The 24,298-nt window shown below is 32.5% G+C and overlaps 1 protein-coding gene, 1 long non-coding RNA gene and 1 pseudogene across 3 annotated transcripts; 1 reads left to right on the top strand and 2 right to left on the bottom strand.

The window, feature by feature from the left end:
• Window positions 1–253: 253 nt before the first annotated feature.
• LOC107962203 (uncharacterized) lies at window positions 254–1,728 on the top strand. Its single transcript, XM_016898508.2, has 2 exons — window positions 254–930; window positions 1,070–1,728. Exons 1-2 carry the CDS (start codon window positions 489–491, stop codon window positions 1,540–1,542), a joined length of 915 nt encoding a protein of 304 aa, XP_016753997.2. The 5' UTR covers window positions 254–488; the 3' UTR covers window positions 1,543–1,728.
• A 2,884-nt stretch (window positions 1,729–4,612) lies between these two features.
• Window positions 4,613–11,475, bottom strand: LOC107962204 (uncharacterized). 2 transcript variants are annotated; one of them, XR_001701538.2, is made up of 4 exons: window positions 9,699–10,512; window positions 8,422–8,839; window positions 8,219–8,353; window positions 4,613–5,261 (listed from the first exon to the last, which is right to left on the bottom strand). It is a non-coding gene; the product is annotated as an uncharacterized lncRNA (long non-coding RNA). The 2 variants fall into 2 exon arrangements; XR_001701537.2 differs by having other exon boundaries at window positions 4,614–5,261; window positions 8,219–8,839; window positions 9,699–11,475.
• A 9,678-nt stretch (window positions 11,476–21,153) lies between these two features.
• Window positions 21,154–24,297, bottom strand: LOC107962205 (hydroxyacylglutathione hydrolase cytoplasmic-like; annotated as a pseudogene).
• Between the last annotated feature and the right edge of the window lies 1 nt (window position 24,298).

The following is a 24,298-nucleotide window of genomic DNA, read 5'->3' as shown; positions in this document are numbered from 1 at the left end:
CATTCAAAATATATTATTTTTATTTTTATTTTTATTTCTTAATATATTAATTAAAATGACTAATAATTAATTATTTGTATTATGTAACTTCATTAAAATGGGAAAACGAGAAAACTAAAATGATATAGAAAAAAATTTGTATATAAAATTAACTGTCGATAACGCTTTAATCAATGAAAACCCCTAAAATCAAATTGGAAGAATTTAATAATAATCCCAAAAAATTGGTTCACTTTTTTTTTTTTTGGGGGGGGGGGTTAACTTTTACCTGTATTCAACAGGCCAAAAAAGTTGCACTCTTATCTAGATTCCTATTCCTAGCCAATCTGTAAGGCACTCCCACGTAGGAAAAGTTTGACAAAGAGTTCACCCTCTAAATAGAGCTTTGGAATAAGTATTTTCTTCTCAAAAAAGTTAAGTAGCTCTCCTTTTCAATTTTCCTCTTAATCAAAAAGAACCTTGTTTCAATCTTTCTTCACATTTTTGGTATGGGGAAAATCTGGATCGAAGTTTGTATAATATCAGCTCGAGGTCTCCGGCGTTCGTCGTCGTTTTGGAAGCTACAGTGGTTTACAGTTGGGTGGATCGATCCCGACAACAAATACTGCACCAAGATTGATGCTTCGGGGAGCTCAAATCCGGTATGGAAAACCAAGTTTGCAGCTCTGGTGGATGAGTCAAATATTCAGGACATGGTGCTGCATGTTGAAGTATACAGTAGAGAGCCTATATTTCTTAGGGAAAAGCTTCAAGGGACTGCCAGTGTTGCCTTGAAAGAGTTTCTGGCCAAATATAACAACAATTCCACCTCTTCCAGTGAAGAAGTAGGGAGCTACCAGTTGCGCAAAAGAAATTCCAACAAGCCTCAAGGATTTGTTGACATCTCTATTCGTATCTCGGAGGAGAGGGAAAATCCTGCTTCCCTCCCAGGTATTTAATTCCTTTCTTCTTTTCTTTTGCACTTGATAATTGATATGAAGCTTAGTTCTTGCTAATTCAGAGGGAGTTCGCTCTACACATTCTCCAATTTTCATTACAGTTTGGATCAAAGGTAGAACTGGTTTTGCAGGTAATGATGGAGGACTTGTTCTCATGGACCATAGAACTGATATTCCTTTATCCACTGAAGGTGGCTATCCAGCAGAGGCAACAGGGCCTCACAATCAGTCTCAGGTGAACATCCCATTCCCATATAAACATCCAGTGCCATATCCTACAAGCAATTACAACCCATCTCTAGGTGAACCATCAGCTTCTGGACCCGGCTATCGTCCACCTAGGAGTGCCACTCCTCCACCTCCACCCCCTCCCTCTCATGTTGGTTACATTCCCACATTCCTTCCGAGAACAGAGACTTACATGAACATGCCATCGTCTGTGGGAGCTGGAGTAGGGCCAAGACCTGGTTTTGCGATGGGAGTTGGGGCTGGAGCACTGGCTGCTGGTGCTGTGCTCTTTGGGGATGACTTCATGTCAGGGTTTGATGTTTCTGCTGGCTTCCAGGATCCCACCCTCGCCATATCCACCGATCCTCCTTTCTGATGTAACACGGCTTGTAATGTAATGTAATGTAATGTAATGCAATTTTAGTAATCCTGCATCGTATATATTAATTAAAATATTCCACAATGCAACCACGTTTTTGAAATATTAATTCCCAGAGAATTTATTCAATTTTAAACAATGATTTCAACACCATACAATACACAGTATCACGAGACACTATTATTGTCATACATTTGTATCTATTTTTTCGTAAGTTTTGTTAGAGCCAAACCCTTTAATTCTTAGAAACAATCACACTTCTACTGGTGAATCCTATTAAGAATGTTTTCGTGGTTATTACACCCTTAACATAATTATGTTATAGGTTTATTAAAAGTATAATACTCATCCTTCTCCTATATACAGATGCCTAGCACTTTAACCTAATGTTAGTAATCTTATATCGATAATATACTATTATATAGAATTCAAGACATGATGTCATACATACAAAAAATTGAGTCAAGTTTTCATTATGGGTGACTCAAATCTCATTTCTAAATTTCTAAATTTCCATCATAATTATGTTCATTTTCTATACCACATTATGAAACTTAATACATATTTATATCTTGAAAATTCACAAAACTAAACATACAAGCCATGAATATATTTAGAACATAGTCAAATTAATGAGCCACTAATTCTCCAATTAAGTGACTATAACATCACACATATATACACACTCTTTTATCATAGACATTATTAGTCATTCTGTTACCATGGTCAAAACCATGTTCATCACCTAATGGGTTAGATAACATTCATATTGCTATTTACACACTCTTTGATTCACGGCTTCTAACATAAATTTCAAATTTTACTATATCTCAAAACTTTATAGAGCCGTGTGAGTATATATCGATATCAAAGTTGTAGTAAAATCATGTGTACTATCATAAACATACATAATGTATTCTCGATTGATTATCATATTACACATTTTCACTAAAACTTTCGTTCATACCATAATAGTGATCCTATTAAATAAGCTAATACTTTTCTCTATTCTTCGGAAAAACTATACTTATTCAATTTCTAATCAAGACCATTTTTAGATAAATTTTGCAAAGTAGTCAAACCTTTTGATTCATAAAACCAATATGATTCCATGGACAATGAAAGATAATTTTATTTGTTATTTCATGAAACTAATTTAGCATATGATTATAATTCTAAGCTAATCATAATCATGAATTTTAAAATATCATGCTCATAATAAATTAATATTTGATTTTCATTAAATAAAAAATTCATACTTTTTGCATAATGTAATTAATCTCAATATAAACATAATCATTAAATTTTTATTTGTGCAACAATAGCAAAACAATAGATTTGATATATATTTTCTCGTTACGTACAAAGGTTTCTTTTAAATCAAAAGTTAACAAGACTATTGACTTCATTGTTGCCCCATTGTTGATAGACATTTGTTGCAACCTACATTCAAAACTTGCAAGAAGTTTATTTTTGTAAAATAGAGTTAAGAATGTTGAAAAAAAATCTGGTTCGAAAATGATTTTTTTGTACAGTAAAAAATAAAAAAATTGAAAATTGATCTAATTTTTTTTTATGTTTATAGCAATAAACTATAGACTGAATTTCTACAAGTGTTTTTGGATAGATGGATCACTGTCGTTCCTGATATTCAACCAAACGATTTTCTCCGCTATTCTCGTACGACAAACTGCTTCGAGTTTGGGCTCGAATGATTTGAATCAAATACAGAATTAGAAATAGTTTTTTTTCTTTGGTGTGAAAATAAAAATTTTCTACTCAAATAGAAACCGGCAGAATCATTATTCCGGAAAATATATTTAATTCTTAGAGAATAAAAGTCTCTCTATTTTTGGGCAGAATAATGATGTCTGAAAGTTGTGTTAATAGTCCTACTAGTACCATCTATTTATTGAGAGAGAATGTAGAACTCTTGTTAAATTGTAGAAATTTATTTCAACTAAAAAAATGAACCCCTAGTATAATGGGCACGACAACCCTAGTTAATAATACTAGGGTTTGTTGTCCCACCCTTTTACATAAGGGGCTTTTGTTTTTCATATTTGGTTCAATTGCAAGTACTTCTTGAGCTTTCAATCCAATACTTTATAATTTGATCCAACCTAATATTTGATTTTCTATTTCCCAAAATAAACTTCAATATATTTCCAATTAAATAATTTTCTCAACCAAATTCTAATTTCGTTAAAATCATGACGACTTTTCCGTAAAAGAATTTATGAGAAAATATATTTAATTTTTCTGTATTTAACGGTTCACTATGACCAAATCATTTATTTCCATTTTTTAACTTTATTTAATTCGAAAAACATAAATTCATTTTTCAAGTCATTTTCATTTTGGAGAAAATCATAATCATTTCCAAATGATTTCTCATTTCTCCATTTTCACCATTTCTATTCATTTGATTCATCATGCAGTTCATTTCTAGTTTCAACAAACTAACGGAGGGACCAATTGGACGTATGCAATTGAGGCTCAAATGATTTATAATTAAGTTATAGATTTTCACCTATGAATTATAAACTCATTTAGTCACGAAGTCATTCCATTATAGTATTGTGACTGAGTTTTTCTCAACAGCATTACCTTATGAAAACAACTCGATCAGTGCTTGTCTAATGACATTATCAAAAGTGTGTCACCCTCATAAGGTATCCTTAATCTTTTTGGGATAATATCCGTTTTCAAATATGATCCTATTTTATCTCATGGTAACCATTACATCTTCATTTATGAAAAATCAATCACTATCAAATAATAATCAAGTCATCCAGACGAACGATCTGTGGCCACATTTACTTTTCATCAATCATGTAATGCCAATGAGAAGATATCATTTACCCATGTCCTGAGCTATGAATTCCACTGTTGTAAATGATGCTACATACTGCAAAAGTCATACACCCAACACACTAGCTTTCAGTTCCTTATCTATTTGAAATCAAACTTTTACTTACATCAAAGTGTACGAGTCATGCATACATAGTCTGTCATCCACAGTCTGTCATCCACTTAGGATTTAGATATGTCACACTACAAATGTCACATGTGAATAAATCCATAAACGGATTCAAGGTTTATTCTTCTTAAGTTCAGTTCAATGTACTGTCAATTCAGTCAATTACATCTATGTCTCTATCTTTTAGGAGTCATCTGCTCCGATGCCCAAGACAAAGTATCTCCCAAATTGGACTTGATAGACAACATATTAATCTTTCAATCGGTATATCATATGTTATCTGCCAATTCATAACATAGAGTAATCTTAATTTTCTTCATTTTGGTAAAGGTTGTGGAGATTTTGGAATATCCAAAGGTGTGTCCTCAATAGGCTTTTCTCATAAAAGATGTGTGTATTTCTCCAAGTAATGATATTTTCCACTATTTTGTCCAAGAGGAGTAACAGATGAATCTCTCAAGATACTATTGTAGAGTTTTGTCAAAGGAACATATGTTCTTATCAACTTATAGTTTCTATAAGCCTAAATTTAAAACATCCATTACAACCACAATTTATATCCATGGAAAATGTCCAATTAAAGGATCCTTGAAATGGAAGATAAGAATTTCGTTTATGTTAAAACCATGGATATTGATAAAAGGCACATCAGACCAAGATCAAATTCACGTTATTTGGGGCGAGGAAAAATTGAATCGAAGCGGATTGAACCTTAACATAGCGAGAAAGTAACCTGAAACATATGAAAAACCTAAATGAGTTTAAGGTAATTAGACAACAAGCAAGGTAAATATGAGAACTAATCAAATCAAATCAAAAAAGAGAAGAAAAGAATAAAATAACTCAAACAAATAAGGGTTTCTTGAAGTTTGTAGCACATTTCTTGAAAAGAAACCCTAAGATCTTGAAACTTATAATTGAACAAGAATATGGCGTGTTAGAAAAAAGGATTATGATGAACACAATCAAGATTGAAAGAAAAGATATCTGAAGATGGAAAAAGATTGTATGGAAGATGATAAAAAGATGATGTCTTATGAAACCCTTCAAAAAGAATATTCAATAAGCTTCACAAATGGTTCTAATCAACCCCAAAAATCGAACCCTAGTAAATTGGAGAGTGAATAACTTCTTATAGCTTCAAGAAGAAACCTAAGAAGAAAACAAGTTTTGAAATAAATAATAAAGATATCTTGTCCCTAATTAATAATGAATGATGTCCCTAATTAATAATGAAGATATCTTTACATAGGCAAACTAAATACATCAAAATAAAACTCCTATGAATAATGAAACTCTAATTGATATAAACAAGAAGTAAGATCTAATGGAATTAAACTTTCTTGTTGACTAAGAGACACAAAAGTTCTAAACAATTGAAAATACTAAAAAAATCCTAAAATTAGAAATAAATAAATAAATAAAATATAAAACCTAGTAAATACAATATTGAATTCATATATATTCAAAATTAAGCTTAAAAATCGAATCCAATATGATTTAAACTCAAATTAGAGCTTGAAATTCATAATTTCCTATAATAATCTGGTTTAGAAATTTTCACTAAAATGATTATAACTTGAGCTCTTGAACTTGAAATTAGGTGATTCAAAATGCATTTCAAATCTAAGAGATTACTCTATCATTAATTAGAAAACATCTCAACCCAAAAATGTCTAAATCCCATCAAAAAATGCATTGCAAATTAACCAATTTTCTAGACTTAAAAATTGGCAGATTTGGTAAACTTAATTTAATAAATTTTACCCATCCGTGCTCATATCAAATAATCTTGTTTTCTGCACCAAGTAGATAATGGTATTTTGATTTGTACATTTGGAATTATATTGACCGGGACATGATGGTTAGTTGCATCATGAATTGTGTTCTAAGTGTGTTATAAGGCCCAAGCATATTGGTCTTGTAGCATATGTGTGACTCAAACTATGAAATTTCCATAAAATTTCCCTAAGGTTTGTGTGTAACAAAACTATATCTTTCTAAACTCACTCTCTTTGGTTGTTAACTCCCTCAATTCTTGGCTAGTACGAAGCTTGTCTGACATGAGTTATAAGCTTTGCAGTTGCAACTCTAATGGATCCTCTACATTAAAAAACTCGTGAAATTGATTAGAGACCATAGAACAAACACTATAGATAGCAATATAGCAAAATGATTTCTAAAGAGTTACTATAATCAAATTAGTTGTAATTTCCACTGTGTGACGATGACATAGCATCATAAAAGTTGGACTTTGACTAGACCATGTCACCAAGAGAGTGCTTGAAGATCAAAAGTCAACTAGAATACCTTGATCCTATGTCTAGGTCACACAGCTGCATTTCTACAGTTCAACTTTCTTATATACTAATTTCTATTATAGGTTATCTGTAATCCAATGTCAATCCACTAGTCTTGGTATCAAAACCAACTTAGAAATATTTATGAAAATTTCTTACAACCTTTGTCACAATCTGAAATTGCCCATAAGACCATAGATGTTGATGCAAACATATGATCCTTTACTATCAATCTGGTATCATCAAGTAATTTGGTGACAATGCCATCAAACTCTTAAGTATAAACCTAGAACACCCATTCATCTACCTTTTTCGAATCCCCTACTATTCATGCTTTCTTAAAAAGGTGTCACCATTTCTATTGTACCTCAATTGTATAAAAATCTTCTTGTGGGCAATCGATAGATGCTTTTGCCGAGATCAATTAAGGACTCTATTAAAATGATTCCACCTTTTAGACGTATGGCAATCATGGCTTAAAGATGCTATTGATGAAACCTACACTATCTTCTTCCATAAGCCCTACACCAAAGAAGGATTCAAACCTTTAGTTGAAACCCATACACAAAAGAATGACAATACTAAGAAATTCTAATTGCCCTGTGTCTCAAAAAAACATATATACCAATCCTTGTCAAGGTCCAGTCGTTCCGAGACTCTTTAAAAGAATTGATACCCTCCTTGTAGGGATCAAACTCATACCATTTAAAATGCAAAATCATCTCTCCATGTATATAAAGGATGAAACCCTATAAAAATGCTAGATTCCTTTTTAACTTTTCAAAAGTATTAGTTTCCTTTTTACTCCAATTCAAAAGGATCAATCCTTAATGATTTGGATGGATGGAGTCGTTGATCATGGGTTGGCAAGTGACTAATTTCCATTAAACAAACCTTTTATTAATAAAATAAAAAAGACTGAACTAAAAAATATATATATTTGAGAGACTAATGAAGCTCAAAATCAAATCTAATATAATATAATATAATATATGCAATAACTAGATTTCAAGTTCCAAGTAGCAAATACCATCATAAACAGAGAGTAAAGTAATGCATGGCGATACACATGTAATCCAACAACTTCAAAGTTGAAGTTCCAACAAAGATAGCAACCAATTGGTAATTAGTTATTTAATTAAATGAGTGTGCTCACTGCATAAAATAATGCCATTTCTATTTCTCTGCACACTGCCAGATGTAGACAAAGAGAAAATAATATGGTTTCCAAATGTACTTCCCTTCTCGGTAACCAAAAAACCAACATATATATATTAGAGCTTGGAAGCATATTTATATATATTTTTGAAACACGCATAACTAGCCATAAAAGCAGGATATTTGTGTGACTTTGGAAATCAAGGGAGTTTTTACGGCCATCTTTACTTACTTTACCGCTTCTGCTATTGGCTAGTGATGGTCATGCTTCAAGCTATTGTCAAATTTCGAGGTGTGAGCAGTCCAGCAGTGTGCAGCGGCCAAGCATACACATGCCAACACGTGCACCAAACCATTCACTGTCTCACTGAAATTGCAAATGGAAATTTCATGAACCGAGCAGTCAAGAGGCATCAATATTAGTATTTTACTTACACTGCTAGCTTTCATTGTTCTCTTACTACTTGCTCTCATCGTACCGACATGGAGCCTTTAACCTTTACCATGTCTTGCAGAGCATCGTAAATTGTTTCATTTCATCAGATGGGGGCTGACAGCTGACTCCACTTGAAGAAATTAAAATTTTAACATTAGAAATGCAGGAGCCTGAGCCTGAGCCTGGAAGCAAAGCTATATCTATATATTAGAGAATGGAATCAAGGCCAATGCAATGACAAGGCACACTCTTCTTAATTCGTCTGCCAAGGAAAAGAAATGGGCGTCTGAGGACTGGAGAGACTGTAAATAATGGACCCTATGCAACTGCAAGCCAAGTACCCTAACCCAACTAACCATTTCCACTTCATAAGTAAGATGGCCTGCGCCAATGCTCCTTAAACTTGGTTTTTCTTTCCTGTCATGTAAAAAAGTACCAATTTAACTAGTATTTGATGCATGAAATAACTATGGAGGATGTCTCTTTCCGAAAAGGAATTTTGCAATTTGATTGAGACATGTAGCTACTTGACTGCTATATATTTATGGTCGCAATAGAAGGTAAACACAGGGAGTACGTATGAAATAAATAAAATAAATGAGGTGAAGAGAAAGAAGGAGCTCCCTTCAGTCCAAGCACGGAGAAAGGGGGATGCAAACCATCTCCCGCATCATTCACACAATCACAGTAGCAAAATCGCCAACATCCGTTTTCTACTGAGTGCTTGAATGAATGAGTCGGCAGTTAGTCCAACCCCCTTGTTCCTATCCGTAAGTGGGCTGATGGAAGCTCTCTCTTCCCATTTCTCTAACTTAACATTCCATTCCAACCCAAGATGCAAAACATAACATGGTTCAACTTCATTCTTCCTCAACCAGCCGCTAAACCCCAAACTTCAGTTCAAGAACTGGTTCATAAGCAATAGGTTAATTTGGGTTTGATCTATTTCTATGTTTCTTAATGAAAAAGGACAACTTTTTAGCTTAACGAAGCTAAACAGGCGAAATGAAAAGAATTCATTGAATAAACAAGATCCATCCTTGATTACCCTTTAATCATCATATTCAAAAAAACATTATTATCGAAACGACTAGCAACATGAGAACGCCGAACACTGCGGGTGGTGAGAGAAGAGTTGTTTTAAAAAAGGGGAAAAAAGAACAGAAAAAAAAACAAATTTCCTGCACCTAGTGTGTTAGGTCAATTAGAGCTTCATCCTTAAGGGTACATACAATAGAAGATAAGAGATGAGAAGAGATAGAATCATAGAACTTACCGTCCAAAGCGGCAAGGCAATGTTGAGTGATGAGATATGGGCTATAAAAGGAAGTACTCGGGAGAGGAGGGGGAAAACTGACAGATAGACAGGCCTTAGGAATTAACCCTGGAAACTTTGACAGACAGCAATCACATACATAGAATACCGTATTTTCCCACTTGGGATAACATAAATCATAATCATGGAGAAAGCAGGAAAATGACACCAAGCAAAAGTAAAATTAATAGAGTGAAACATCATCTAAACACTGCTTAAAACCCTAAATTTGTAAGTGATGCAAGTACTGCCCACTTAAAACCCTAATTCTGAGAAAAAGTAATAATAATAATAATAATAATAAGAAAATTAAAGGGATGTCAGTGGAGTGGAGTACCCTGCAGGGATCCAAACAAGAAATAAAGTAAGAGAAAGAGAGAATTAATGCAGAGAGAGAGAGAGAGAGAGAGAGAGCGGTATATGATAGGCGAGTAATAATAAAGAAGAAATATATACATAAACATGGAGGAATAAGTGTATTTGATTACATTTGTCAGGCAAAGGGAAATGAAGGGTCACTATCGTCATGAGAATCAGAGACAGGAAAGGGACTCTAAATCTTAGCATATCTAACGAGGAACGCTGTAGATCAGTACACCTCTTCTCCTTTCTCTGTTAAATTTTAGTATTATTACAAGTATACGCTTTACTTGTTAGTATAGTATAGACTTTGTTCATCATCCATACATACATTTTACTTACTCTTTCGCTTTCACTTTCAATCACTCACTGTCTCACTCAATGATTGAATGAATAATACATGCATATTCTACTTTGTTTAGTTAATGCTTTTCTAATTCCTCCAATTAAAGCTGATCCACCCTCCTTTCCATTTTCATCTTCCTGACGTTTTTTCCTTTTAATTCAGAGGTTGCAACAGCTACCATACTAGCACCAGCCATGCTTTAGGTATCTTTTGCCATTGTAAATTGATAGAATACCAAAGGGTTAATTAAGATGAATGTTTCAGAAAATTATGAGCCTTCAGAACAAAACACTATGCATACATGAAATACTTTCTTTGCTTTAAAAGAAGGAGATAGAGAAAGAAAAAGTTTAGGGCTTTGAGGGTCCTTTCTGGCTCCTGTACTGTCATGTAGTGCGGAGGTAAAGCTTTATATAGATAAATTAATGAATATAATTCTGTAGCTATAGATATTGATGGTACTAAATGGTTCTGAGGGCACCTGTGTTTCTTTAATTACTTGAAATGATATGAGTTGAGACGGTGCTGGGTTGAGACTGAGACTGGGACTGAGTTGATTGGTGCACAACAGTAATATATTCCACATAGCATATTTGCTTTCAGACCGTAAAACTAAAAATTGAAGATTTTGCCCTAAAGCTCTGAAAATGTGACAGAAATCGAAATGCAAAAAAGGGGGTCCTTTTTTTCCAATAAGCTGTAACCCCCCTATCCTATCCTATCCTATCCTATCCCCTCCTCTGGCTCTGCATCATACATAGTGCTTTGGTGGAGACCACTCAAGCTGGTCTTGTTTCCCATCATCAGCATCATCACCCCCTTTGATGCTAAAAGGAACTTTTCAAAGGCATCAACCTGTACAAAACCCTGCAATTGGGTCCTCTATTCAAACTACCATGATTTAATGTGCATGGAACCAAAACTCTAGCTCATGGGAGACCATTTTGCGATTTTACTGTTATGGTCGAGATTCCAGACCAGACATTTAATACTTCAACTAACTGCTTCTCTTTAACCATGATTAAAATGGTCAGAGATTGTGTGACCCAGATTAAGTTATTTGTTCGTCTGTTACAGATTCTCATTAAATATAGTGTTGGATTAGGGTTGCGACGCCCACAAGATACGAACCATACTTATAAATTGAGTTTGTTTGAAATTATACTTTTACTATTTGACTTTAATTAGAATATAATTTTTCAATCCTTATATAGATGTGGTCGAAACTCTTCTTATATCATTTGTTTTTCAACATTTGTGAATTTCTTTTCTTTACCCGTGGTTTTTCCCTCAAAATGATTTCCACATAAAATCTGTCTATTCTTATTTTTCTTTTTTTATTGCTTTACGATCGTTCTACCATCATTATTGACATTTATTATAACAGTCTAAATTGGTGAAACATTGATCAAACATTTCAAATTCATCCATTGATGATGATATCTTTCTCGGTATGATCATATAACAATGTGACAACATGTTATATTTATGCTTAAAAATCTTAAGATTAATAATGCTTAATCCTTTCAACCCAAGCCGATTATGCCACTACTTCAGTGATAAATATTTGTGGGTTTTAAGTTGATTACCTTGAAATTTTGGGTACAATTTTTATGTTTGTAAATCATTTCTCTCTTCTTTTTTATTGTAATTGTTTACTTGTAAAAAAAATCATTTGAACCCAAATTGTGGCCTATTAATTAGATATTCACATTTTTCAAGAAAAATAATGCTTAACTCACTTAACCCTTTCAAGAAAAAAATAATGCTTAACAAACTAATTGATTGAGCCTTAATTCAACGAGCATCATTGCTATTGCAATAAGCAGGTGGACATAGACTCAAACGTGCTATCAACAGTCGTGACTAATCATTTCATCATGGGTGTGCTTTAGAGAAATAAACGACTGACTATGACATGTGCTCCATTCGCATGAGTAAGGGTTGAAATCCTGATCACATGATTAAGGGTGAGGGAAATTTAGCCTTTTACTTACTCATCCACGATTTGCTATATTTTTTTAAAAATATACATACATACACAAATGTTATATATGCCAAACTAGATCATATCACATTTATTGTATGAGTGAAAAGAAAAAATATAAATAATATGGAAAATATATATTAAATTAATTTCACCAAAACTGTCAATTTTCAAGTTTGAAAAATCAGCTGACTTGCGACACAATTTTAGATAGTATTCAAACATTTCTAGGTTAAAATGTCTCCATACCAATGAAAGAGTTGTCTCTTAGCTTCCAAATGTACTTTGAATCACCTTATGTTGACTTCGAGAGCTCAAGATATGGTCGTTTCAGTGAAGACTATGCAAACAAAAACTTTTGAACAAGTTTATTACGAGATTTATGAGTTTCGGGCTTTAATTCGAGTTTAAATCATATTGAGTTCAATATCAATGCTTAATTTTGATTATATATAAGTTCAATAACGTATTTATAAAGTTTTATATTTTAGGGATTTAGTTATTACAAATTTTTAAGTATTTTAAACAAATTTAGCATAAAGAGTAATGTTATGACTAAGTCAATTGCTTAGAGTTAAAGAATAATGTTATGAATAAATCAATTGCTTAGAGGCAAACGAAGGGTTGTTTCCTTACTTTCCAAGTAGCTTATGTCTGTATATATGATATTATATTTTCTATAGACATATATAATGCGTTTTTCTTGATTGTTCTTAATAAAAATACTCCAAGGGAGTTATTCCTTACAAGAATAGTTTCATGTTATTTTCTTGATAGAACTTTTCGTCAATTCTTCAAGAATTGTTCAGGAGGTTCATCATAACTTTAGTTTGCCTAATTCAAGTCAATTGGGAGGGTCAATTAAAGGTCAACCTAGTTCTTTGTTGGTGCAAATTCACCAAAAGAGGCTAAGCTATCTATCCAACTATTTGTCATCAACACCATTCATCTTCTTTCTTCTTTTCATTAATCCATCTATTATCTTTTGTTTCTTTTCTTTAGTTATATAATTCTTTGTTTCCAAATTAACTTATCATCTAATTCTAGTTGGAAATTTTTAAATTTGAACCCAAAAACTTTGGTCTAGAAGCTACTCTTGCAAGAAGTTACTTAGATTGTAAGAAAGAATCATAAACTTCGAGTTGATTGTTCAGGCTCTTAAAATTTAACCCCAAGCTTCCGCATCACTATTTATTTTATGTAAAAAAACTATCAATTGGTTGATAGCTATTCATATATACACTTTTTTAAATCGATAGGATAGCAATGTCGGATCGATTTAAAAATTTGCATGCATAACAAGTATAATTATATTAATAAATTCAACGATTGAATCGATAAAAACTTGAAATAGTAATTGTATAAAAATATACAAACATGTGTAAAACTATCTTAATTTTCACCAGTATAAGTGGAGATCTCTCCAATACTTATATACAAATAAATTATTTTTTTAAAAAGTGATAGGCTTTTTTTTTTTTGGATAATTGACCATTTTTATTGAGACGATAGGATAAGTGATAAATTTTATTATTATTATTATGATAGACAAAAGGTAATTTTTATTGAGGTGGTTATTTAAATAAAATTATTTTTTATTAAAAATATGTATTATATAAAAATTTTAGAATATAAGTATAAAATTATTATCTATACTTACATAATATGTTTAACCATTAAAATGAAAATTTTAAGAATTGAACTTCAACTTAAAAGAGAGTTTTTTTAGGTAATGGCTTATTTGACTTTTTAATTTTATAAAAAATAATTATTTTAGTTTTATATTTATTTTTTTGTATTTTTTTAGTTATTAAGCTTGTGTTATTTGTCAAATCACTTAAAATGGATGAGAAAGTTAACGTTTGTTAACTTTGTTGACGTGACATACACGCAAATTGCCATGTAAATGCCATATCAGCAATTACTTTTTAAAATTTAAAAAAACCAAAAAATTATTTTAAAAATTAATTAATTGCTAATATGATATACACGAAGCAATCCACATGTATGCCACATTAGCAAAGTTAACGAATGTTAATTTTTCCATCTATTTTGGGGTGATTTGATAAATAATGCAAGTTTAACGGCTAAAAAAGAAAAAAAAGTTAAATGAAGAACTAAAATAACTTTTTTTTTGGTAATGTTTGAGGACCAAAAAGGTTTTATCAATTTGCCTATCATTCAAGTATTAAATTTTAAAAATTGGTTTTGAACTTTTCTCAATTGAGTGCCTTTGGATGCACTTTAAGGCCAATGGACCCTTTTTAGGCAATCTCATTACAGTAATCCTTTTATTGTAATTTCAAAGTGGAGCCAAAGGCACCACTGGAAGCTACAGTGAATCAATTGGTTTTATCTAACAAATAATATGATTTCTAATGATGATTCACTTAATTAACTAAAATCACGACAAAGGTAAGCGCACCTATTGAATAATAGTATAGCTGGTGAGTCGGGAATATCGTATCCACGTGGACTAAAAGTACTAGTACTTACTATCTTTCTATTATCTAGCCGGTAAATTAAAAAAGTTTGTTTTAATCTAAAATTATCTAAACTAATTATTAAGAACTCAATCGAATAAATCAATATGATAGACAATACCCAGGAAAGAATCTACCTAGACTTCACTTATTATTCTGAATCTGAATTAAACAATTTATTCACTTATCTTGATCTGTAGAAATCCATAAATTATATTAATATTTCTTTCGAGAGTAAAAATAATTGACTCTTGGTTGATTAATTGAAACTTCTTTCTAATTAAAACTCCTATTGTCGCATTAACTCGATCTATTGACTCCCCTATTAGATTTGACTCCACTCAATTATGTTAGATTTACTCTTAAACAGGGACTTTTGCTCCAATGAATTAAGCATATCAATCATCAATTAATATCCTGAAAACATTAAAACATGGAATAAGTACACATAATTGAGATCAAGAAATCAAGTATTTATCATGTAATTTAGAAAATTAAATAATAAGATCCGTCATAGGTTTCATCTTCCTTAGGTATCTAGGGAATTTAGTTCATAATTTGGAAGGAAAACATCTCAAAATTAGGAAAACAACAAAACATAAAGAAACCCAAAAACTTAAAGTTGACTGGAGATCTTCTATCTTGAAGGAGATCCTACATCTAAGTTGATTCCGATAGCGTTCTTCAAGTAATTTCTTCGTTCTTCTCTACGTGTTCTCTTAGGTCCTCTTTTAGTGTGTATTTATAGACTTTAGAATGCTCAGAAACCCTAAAAATTGGCTTTTTTAGCGTGTTTGGGAAACAGGGAGCAATGTCGACACGGGCTAACACATGGGCGTGTAACCATCCTGTGTGACTCACACGGTCATGTGCTTAGCCCGTGTGGGAATGGCCAGGCCGTGTGGATCCTGAAAGTAGCTTGTTTTGTCCGATTTTGGCCCATTTTCTGCTCATTTTGATCCTCTATGCTCTCCTAAGTATAGAAACATGAAATTAAAGGAGTAGGAGCATCAAATTCACTAAATTAAATAATAAATCATCCAAAAACACATCAAGAATGGGATTAAAATATGTTACTTTTATGGCTTATCAATTTCTCTTTTTTATCCTATTAAAATTTATACAAACATTAATTAATTAAAGTATTTATACAAAAATATGAAATTAACAAATTTTTTATGTTAAATATTATTTAAAATATTTATAAAATAATCAATTGAGTGTTAACTTGATTGAGTTAAGCTTAATTTTAGGCGTTATATATCCTACCATTAATTTTAATTTCATTGCCATCCATTAATGAACTTGCCAATGCTTAGTGTCGAATGGTAGGAGATATGGCTAAGCAAGGGTAGAGAGGGGCAAGCCCCCCTAAAATGAAAAATTGTTCATATAGTTCCTTTAGTTTTCAAAAATCACAAATTAATATAATGATAAAATTACATTTTGATCCCAAAACAATTTCCTAACTCTACCTTTATAACTAAAGGTGTGAAAGGAAACAACCAAATCAGGTTTAAAATAGATATGGACTAAATTATAAAACATTACTATCATGAATAAAACACTTGCATATACATACATGTAGGATATAATAATGCTTTCCATCAGTTAACATGGGAAATTCATTTTCTTTCTTTCTTTCTTTTTGGTTCAAGATATTCATTGTGTTTTCTACCTTAAAATTTGAATATATTAGTAGCTACATAGGTTTTGATTAATGGAGAGCATTAAGGAATAAGAAAGACACATAAACATATAATAGTTCATTTTTAGTTACCTAGTAATAGTGATAGTGTTGTGTTTGTGCAGGAATTAATGTTGGTTGAATAGAACAAATTAAATGCTTTTAGACAAAAGTTTCAAGGCTGAAGTCAGAAAATATTTTTGGAGAGGTCAGAATTACATTATATATTTTTGCGATTGTAAAAATTCAATTTTATCATTTTAATAGCTTATATATTTATAATTTTTAAAAAATTAAACCAATTTTTTTTATCATTTTTGGGAGCCGAACTGTAATTTAACCATTAATAATTGCCATTGAAAAGCTCCATCTTCAAGAAAGAAAAAGGAAGGGGGAGGGGACAAGATAAAATAGTTAGGGTAAATTAAATCATTAGTCACTAAATTATTGGTAAGTTTTTGTTTTGGTCAATTAACTAAAAAAATATAATTTGGTCACTAAACTATTCGAAAGTTTTCATTTAAATCACTGAACTATTCAAAAGTTTTTATTTAAGTCATTAGGTTGTTTAAGTTTTTTTTTGTAAAATTTCTGTTAACCAGTTCCAAGCAATGATTTGACAATCAATATGGTGGATCAATACCTATCAACGAGTAGAAGAGCTTATCTTAGATCTAAGTTGACTTGACGGTCAGTGTTGGAGATTAGAGATAAAACTGTTTGAATTTTAATTCTCAGATTCGTGATGTTCAAAGTTATTTCATGAAAAAAAATTGAACTATAAAAGAGAAGAAAGAAAAATTTCGATTGGTGCATGCAGTGCGAATAGAGAAAGACATATAGCATTGATTTTAACAGCCTAACGACTTAAATGAAAATTTTTAAATAATTTGATAATCAAAATAAAAATTTATCCATAATTTAGTGACTAATTATGTAGTTTAGCGAAATGATTATAGCTAACCCAGCTAGCAAAGAACAATCCAAAACATGATTGGTAAATGGTTGTGCGAACCTACAAATCTTGAGAGTTGAGCAACAACCAATCGGGGTATGAAGACATCATATATGTCCGGTTTAATACCAGCATTTAGGATGTGCAACCTGCAAGACTATGACCTTAATTTTATTACTTGACAGGACTGGACATCATATAAATCTTTATATGTTTGTCAAATGAAATACCACTATCTCTGCAATTTATTCCAACAACTGGTACTGTTCCACTAGGGGGAACATTTGGAATTTTATGGGACCACGAACCATTGATGCATCACTATGGAAAAAGTTGTTGATCATAACACTATCTACAAGTCACCCACCCGTATGGTACATTCACTAATGGATATTTGATCATGCTTGCATAGCCACTAGTATTGAAGCATTAAACAAACTAACGAAGGAGGGATAAAAGAGACAGGAATAAGTTTATAGATGGATGGCAAATTTGCATCTTAGAGAATGAAGGGTGTTTATCTTTTGTGAGAAGGATGGGGTTGTAAAGATTTCAGGTGAACTAAGAGGCGCTAAATTTTATATTTAAAGATGTTCTTCAATGCTTAAATTAACGAAAGAGAATATGATGAAAACTCGAAAGAATATTTTAATGAACAATACAAGAAAAATGGAATTTAATGATGATATTTACCCATGTTTTTGAGCCCATTATATTATTATATTCTCAATGTGAGATGATTGTCTTAAATCTTATTTGCCAAGTGTAGTTATGAAAAAAATATATAATTAAAATAAACTATGAAAAACAAACCAACATGATATTATTTTTCAGATAAAAATTCTGACGGGTTTTGAATCCATCAAAATAGTATATAAGTTTGAATGTGGGGAGTAGGGAACTACCGTGCCCATGTATGTTGATCTGTACGAAAATAAAAAAGAGTTTTAAACTGGCTAAATATAAAAATAAATAAAAGTCGGAATTGCATAAGATTAAATAAACTGGTGTGATGACACTCTAGCTTCAGGCACGATTTAGGCTTCAATTTTGAAATGATCCCGAACAATAAATTTCTCCTCCAACCTATAATCAAGGACGCATTGGACCACTAGCCCTTCCGTGTGTAAATTAGCTAAAGGAACGCCCAGTAGCTAACCTTTATCGAACAAATAACACTGAAACATGCATGATTTAGCTCCTCGATAACCTTGCGAATTAGAAGGACCTAACTCGAATCAATAGCCTCAACCGCGCGAGTTATTTAAATCCAACATATATATATGCTAATTATATATGTAAATATGTTTTATATATCATTTTATCGACGTGGACATTACTAATGATGCCAATGGTAAAAAATAGAGGCTTACTAGGTTTTATGGAGCTCCAGATGAAAGGTTTAGGAGAGAGTCCTGGAATTTACTAAGAAAACTTAGGAATAAAAATGTTGGTGCATGGATTGTTATGGAGGACTTTAACGAAATCGCTTATTCTTTTGAAAAAATATGTGGTAGAGCCAAAAAGGATTGTAAAATGGAAGAATTTTATTCTCAATTTGCATATATACACAAATAACACTAATTTATATCATCATTTTCAATTAGATATCATTTATCAAGCTTACGTTTTATAATCCCTATTAACCTGAGTTGAACTCAGACGGATAGCAGACCGTCTAACTAATACACCAATCTGGCATCGAAGTGCATCTTCGGATAAACTAAAGTAAGGGAAGTTGGCACACATAGTGCATACTGGTACACAAAGTGCATCTTGGCGCACGAACGCATCCTAGCACACAAAGTGCATAAACCCGTACATTATCTAATCTTATGGCATGCCAACTATATCTGATCAATGTTTCAATTATATTATATAACCAATTTTCATATCATCATTATCGATTCATATATATATATAAAACCAATACCACATAGCATAGTTCAAACTATTTTCATATCATAAATCATGTATCAATTGAATTATATTACTTTCTATTTTATTCAATTCAATCCACTATCTCGATATTAAATATCAATCACAATGAATCAATTCATACGACCATTATATAATCACCTCGATATTCAATCATGCAATTAACATGAATATGCAAACAATTAAATTGATCTCGAATCATAAAAGTACAAACTGAATCCTCGCGTCACTTGTCGACAACTCTTGCTTTTCCTTTTTCTCTCGATGGCCCAGTGTCATCTTTAGCTACATATGATAATTCAAAAAAATACACAATATCAAAATTCATCCAATTCAAAGTCAAATACAAAGCCAAATATATTTTGTATTTTATTCAATTTAATCCCTATACTCGGTGTAAGCATGTTTTTCGATATTTAGCATCAGATCAAAATTCGATTTCACATTCTTTCATTAGGGACCCTATATTTTCTATTCTCAGAATAATTTCATAACAGGTTTTAAATTTATTCAATTTGGTCTCTAATGTTACAAAGCTAACTATCAAGCTTATAGCTTTACAATTTAATTTAGTCTTATCATAATCTAAGCTTAATTCTTATTAATTTCAAGTCTAATTCATCAATTTTCTAGATTCGCCCTAACTATTAGAGCAATAAAACTTATGCTCTGAGATGCTCTTTTATGCTTAAGTTGGTGAAAAGGAAAATGATGGAAGCTCGAATAAATATTTTAATAAAGTAATGACAACAATAATAGTAGGCATCCCTCTAAAAATGGATGTACTTAGGTATGAATATCAGGGGGCCTTTAGTGTCCTCATAGTGGTCTTTTCATGTGACTAATTGGAGCTAATATCCTTATTTTGGTAGGATTGTATCTCCATGCATTTTGTTGATCCTACCCTGTAACCTATGGCAGGTATCATTGTCAAACTGTAGTGACTTGTTACTTGCGTTGACTTGTTACTTGCATGCTATGTGTCAATCGATCGTCTTGTAAAGTTAGAACGTTGGGTTGTCCTCGTTTACTTGGACTTGAGGCATATTCTCCTACATTTAGAACCTTATTTTCGGTGGCATCATCTATATCAATCATGGATATACCAAAAAGAACACTAACAATCATGGATGGCATAGTATGGAAATTGAGGAGACAATGAAAATGGTTGTTTATAGTTGTTATTCTTTTGGATTTGGAAGAGATAGAAGCAATATACATACATACTATGGGATCATTTTCCTTTCCTAATATAACTGAATCTGGCAATGGCAAAGGCAAAGGCAAAGGCAAAGGCAAAGGTAAATTGGCAATGGCATGGAGTACCTTCCTTGTAGATAGCCAATGAAAAAATATATCATTTTCAGAGTAAGCCACCCCTGACCTGATAGCTAGTCCCGTCCCTTTAATTCATTTCGTTTTGCTTTCAATATATATATGTATTGGTAAATTACAAGAACAAGACAAAACCCGAACAACAAACACGACTAACATGACTCATACCCAGACCACAGCTAGAGCCGTAAAGGGGTTCAACTTTCATTGTTTAGCTTATAATTATTATAATCATAATAATGTGTAACTTAAAAGGAAATGATAATTGATGACGACTCACTAAACTCTTACACGTCACCACCAAGAAAAGAACTTAAGCCTACGCTGCGGATAATGTGTTTGTCCATTCCATGAGAGCATGAATCCAACATTTCAAACCACTCCCATTAGCTGAGAGTTTAAACATCAAAGGGATGAGAATTCAACTACCACCATTAACATTAACTCTTGAAACCATATTAATACAAACTCTACCCTGCATTCATCCACAAGAAACAGTGGAAAGTTGGTTCCAAACTCATCCATTATCAAATTTTCATTCGAATTTAACTGATTACAACTCCCAAGCCATCTTTCAGCAGCATACCAACATTCTTTTTTCTATTCTTAACAACAAAGAGAAAAAAGAAATATGGCTAGTCCTTTTCATTTTCTTTCCTTCGTTTGTAGTTAGGCAACTCCATGATCAGCCTCGCCAATTGTCCTTCATCTGCCTTATCTCCCGGAGTGCTTCAACAGGAGACTGGCAACCAATACTCCCCTGCAAATCCGATAAATTTCCACATAAGAAAATATGTATACTGCTATGACCACGTCACAAATCAGTGCAAAATGGTCCAAAAACAAGCAAATGAAGAAGAGTAAGCATAAGAACATCTTGAGACTAGTACAAAAGCTTGAGCCATAATCTGCAACAGTATAACATGACATTGAAACATATGTAGATTTGTCACTTTAAAGGTGTATTTTATGGTAAGGAGTAAACCTGAAGTTCAGGTAGGTCAACTCGCATAAATGGATTTGTCTCCATTTCTTCCTCAATGGTTGAGGGAATGGTGGGTAGACCAGCTTTGCGCTGACCATTAGCCCAAGCTAACTTCTGCTGTATCCTTGCATTTTTCGGCTCAACTGTCGATGCAAATTGCAGGTTCTTCACTGTGTACTACAGAAACATAGGTCCAAAAATTTTCATTAATCTTCAGAAATGAGTAGACATGCAGCAAAAACAAAATAATTGCAACCAAAAGTTTCTTCTTTTGAGGTGTAACAAGTTCTTCACCTGTGTACCAGATAAATATAGGACCAAACATTTTTATATAGTTTCTGAAATGAGAAGAAATGCAGCAAAAACAAACTCATTTGCAAATGCAGAGTTTCTTCTTTATGTAACAAACTTTGAAAGAAATGGGAGTATTCCTCTCATTTCAAAGTTTCCATGAATTATTCAGCACAGCAGATTAATCCAGCCTTTAACAGACACTCCACGGACTGCAAATATATCTTCACCTTTCACTTACACAATCATTGCTGATTTTCTAGTTTAAGATTCATGTACCTTGTATGCTAGCTTAACTAAACTGCTACAGACATTGTCAATAATATATGCTAGTTTGCCATTCTTATGTCAAACAGGAAATATGGCCCTCTTATCTGATGAAAATATCTATAGAAGTAAAACAAAAATAACCATAAGAAGACACCCAAAACAAAGTAGAACATGCAGTACAGCATCAATAAGCTATCTAGTTGGTCAGACAACATAAACCATGTACCTCCTGTTACAACATCAATATGACTGCCAATCATATATGTGACGTGTACTGTCAAACTAGTTTTTCCAAGTTTATTCTTTCAAGAAATGACTAGGCATTTGACCATATGAAATGGATAATAAAACATTGTATGCCTAAGTATTATACCCAAAAATTTTCCTTAGCTAGGACCTTTGTGGACACTGGATGCTGACAAGCATACATGGTGAATATCTCAAACAATTCAGCATAGACTACAGAGACAGATAATAAATGGGGAACGGTAAATCTCTGTACCTCATGGCCACAGTAGACACGAGTTGGCTTTGGCAGTGAACCCAGTGTTACACAGAGTGATTGATAATCTGTTCGGCTGTGCCTTCAAAAAACTTCCCGCAACCAGCAATGAACTATACAATGAGAAATGAAAAATTATTTCCAGACCAATCAAAACGACAGAAGTAAACAATATAAAGATAAAGATCTACCTCCTAACCATCAAAAAGCCTTTTGGTAAGGGCTAAAGTTGTGTGCCTAAAACTTAAAGTTAACAAGGCAAGATCCCAACAATTGGGAAGAAACTCAAATGCTCCATGCAAGTAAAACTTACACAACAACCAAGAACAACTTGCCAAAATAGTAGCCAAGGGAAAAATGGAATTAGTATCATATATTGAAGAACTCTGTATCTTAAAAGCTTAAGCCAGTAACTAAGGAGATAGAATTCGTTTTGGACTTGAATGAGCTTCAATCAGATAAAGGAGAAAGTAACAAGTAACAGCAGATATGTATATATATACATATATATATATTATATGTATGTAAGAATGAATGCATGCATATAAAGGAAAAAGAAAGATAAGAGGTTCAAACTTACGAGGGTATCTCCAGTAAAAACAGCAGGGTCCTCCCCGTCTTTGCCTGTGATGTAGTAACTAATGTGACCCTTGGTATGGCTGATGAAAGGATGAGAGGGTCAGGGCAAAGAGGGATTCTATAAAAGTAAAAACTGAGATATAGAAAGAAAGAGAAACAAGCAAACGCAGGGAAATAATAACAAACATAGAAGGTTTGTAATAGAAGAGAAGAGTAAATAATACCAAGGGGTATGAAGAGCCAAAATGTTGAGATGAGAGCCAAGGGATAAGGTATCGCCGTTTTGGAGCTGATGAGTGCAGCCCCTAACATTATCAAGGGAACCACCATATACCTTGATCCCTGGCACCAACTGCTTTATCTTATCATTCCCACCAGCGTGATCCCTGCAGATTGAATTGCAAAGCAAACAAACATATTCCACTCCGAATTCTTCTATTAACAGTCAATCTTAAATGGAAAGCATAGTGATTACCAGTGGTGATGAGTGGTAAGAACAAACTTGAGGACAACTCCATGCTGATTTGCTACATCAAAAACTTTCTCCGCCTCCACAGGATCCACCACTGCCGCCTCTTTTGTGCTTTCATCTATCACCCTTTTTTATTAATTAAAAAAACGAATTCAACAATTCGTCAATCAACAAACAAGAACAAAAAAAGAGAATTAAATAAAAAAACTCACAGATACGAGTAGTTATCTTCTAAGCATGGAACCTCAAAGATTTTCATATTTTCCTTTGAAGTTGAAAGTAAGGAAAATTCCGGATCAGAAGAAAAAGAAAGTAGATAAATTCGCACCAGATAGAAAATTGATTCCTTTTATTTGTTTATCTATTTATTT

The sequence above is a fragment of the Gossypium hirsutum genome, chromosome A05, assembly GCF_007990345.1.
Source record: "Gossypium hirsutum isolate 1008001.06 chromosome A05, Gossypium_hirsutum_v2.1, whole genome shotgun sequence".
In the NCBI taxonomy this organism is placed as follows: Eukaryota; Viridiplantae; Streptophyta; class Magnoliopsida; order Malvales; family Malvaceae; genus Gossypium; species Gossypium hirsutum.
This window is presented reverse-complemented; position numbering and strand designations above follow the sequence as displayed.

Excerpts from the sequence above, each read along its gene's own strand:
- LOC107962203 (XM_016898508.2), top strand. The coding sequence starts at position 489 with ATGGGGAAAATCTGGATCGAAGTTTGTATAATATCAGCTCGAGGTCTC. Across the intron at positions 931-1,069 it reads AAATCCTGCTTCCCTCCCAG|GTAATGATGGAGGACTTGTT; the intron begins GTATTTAATTCC and ends CTGGTTTTGCAG.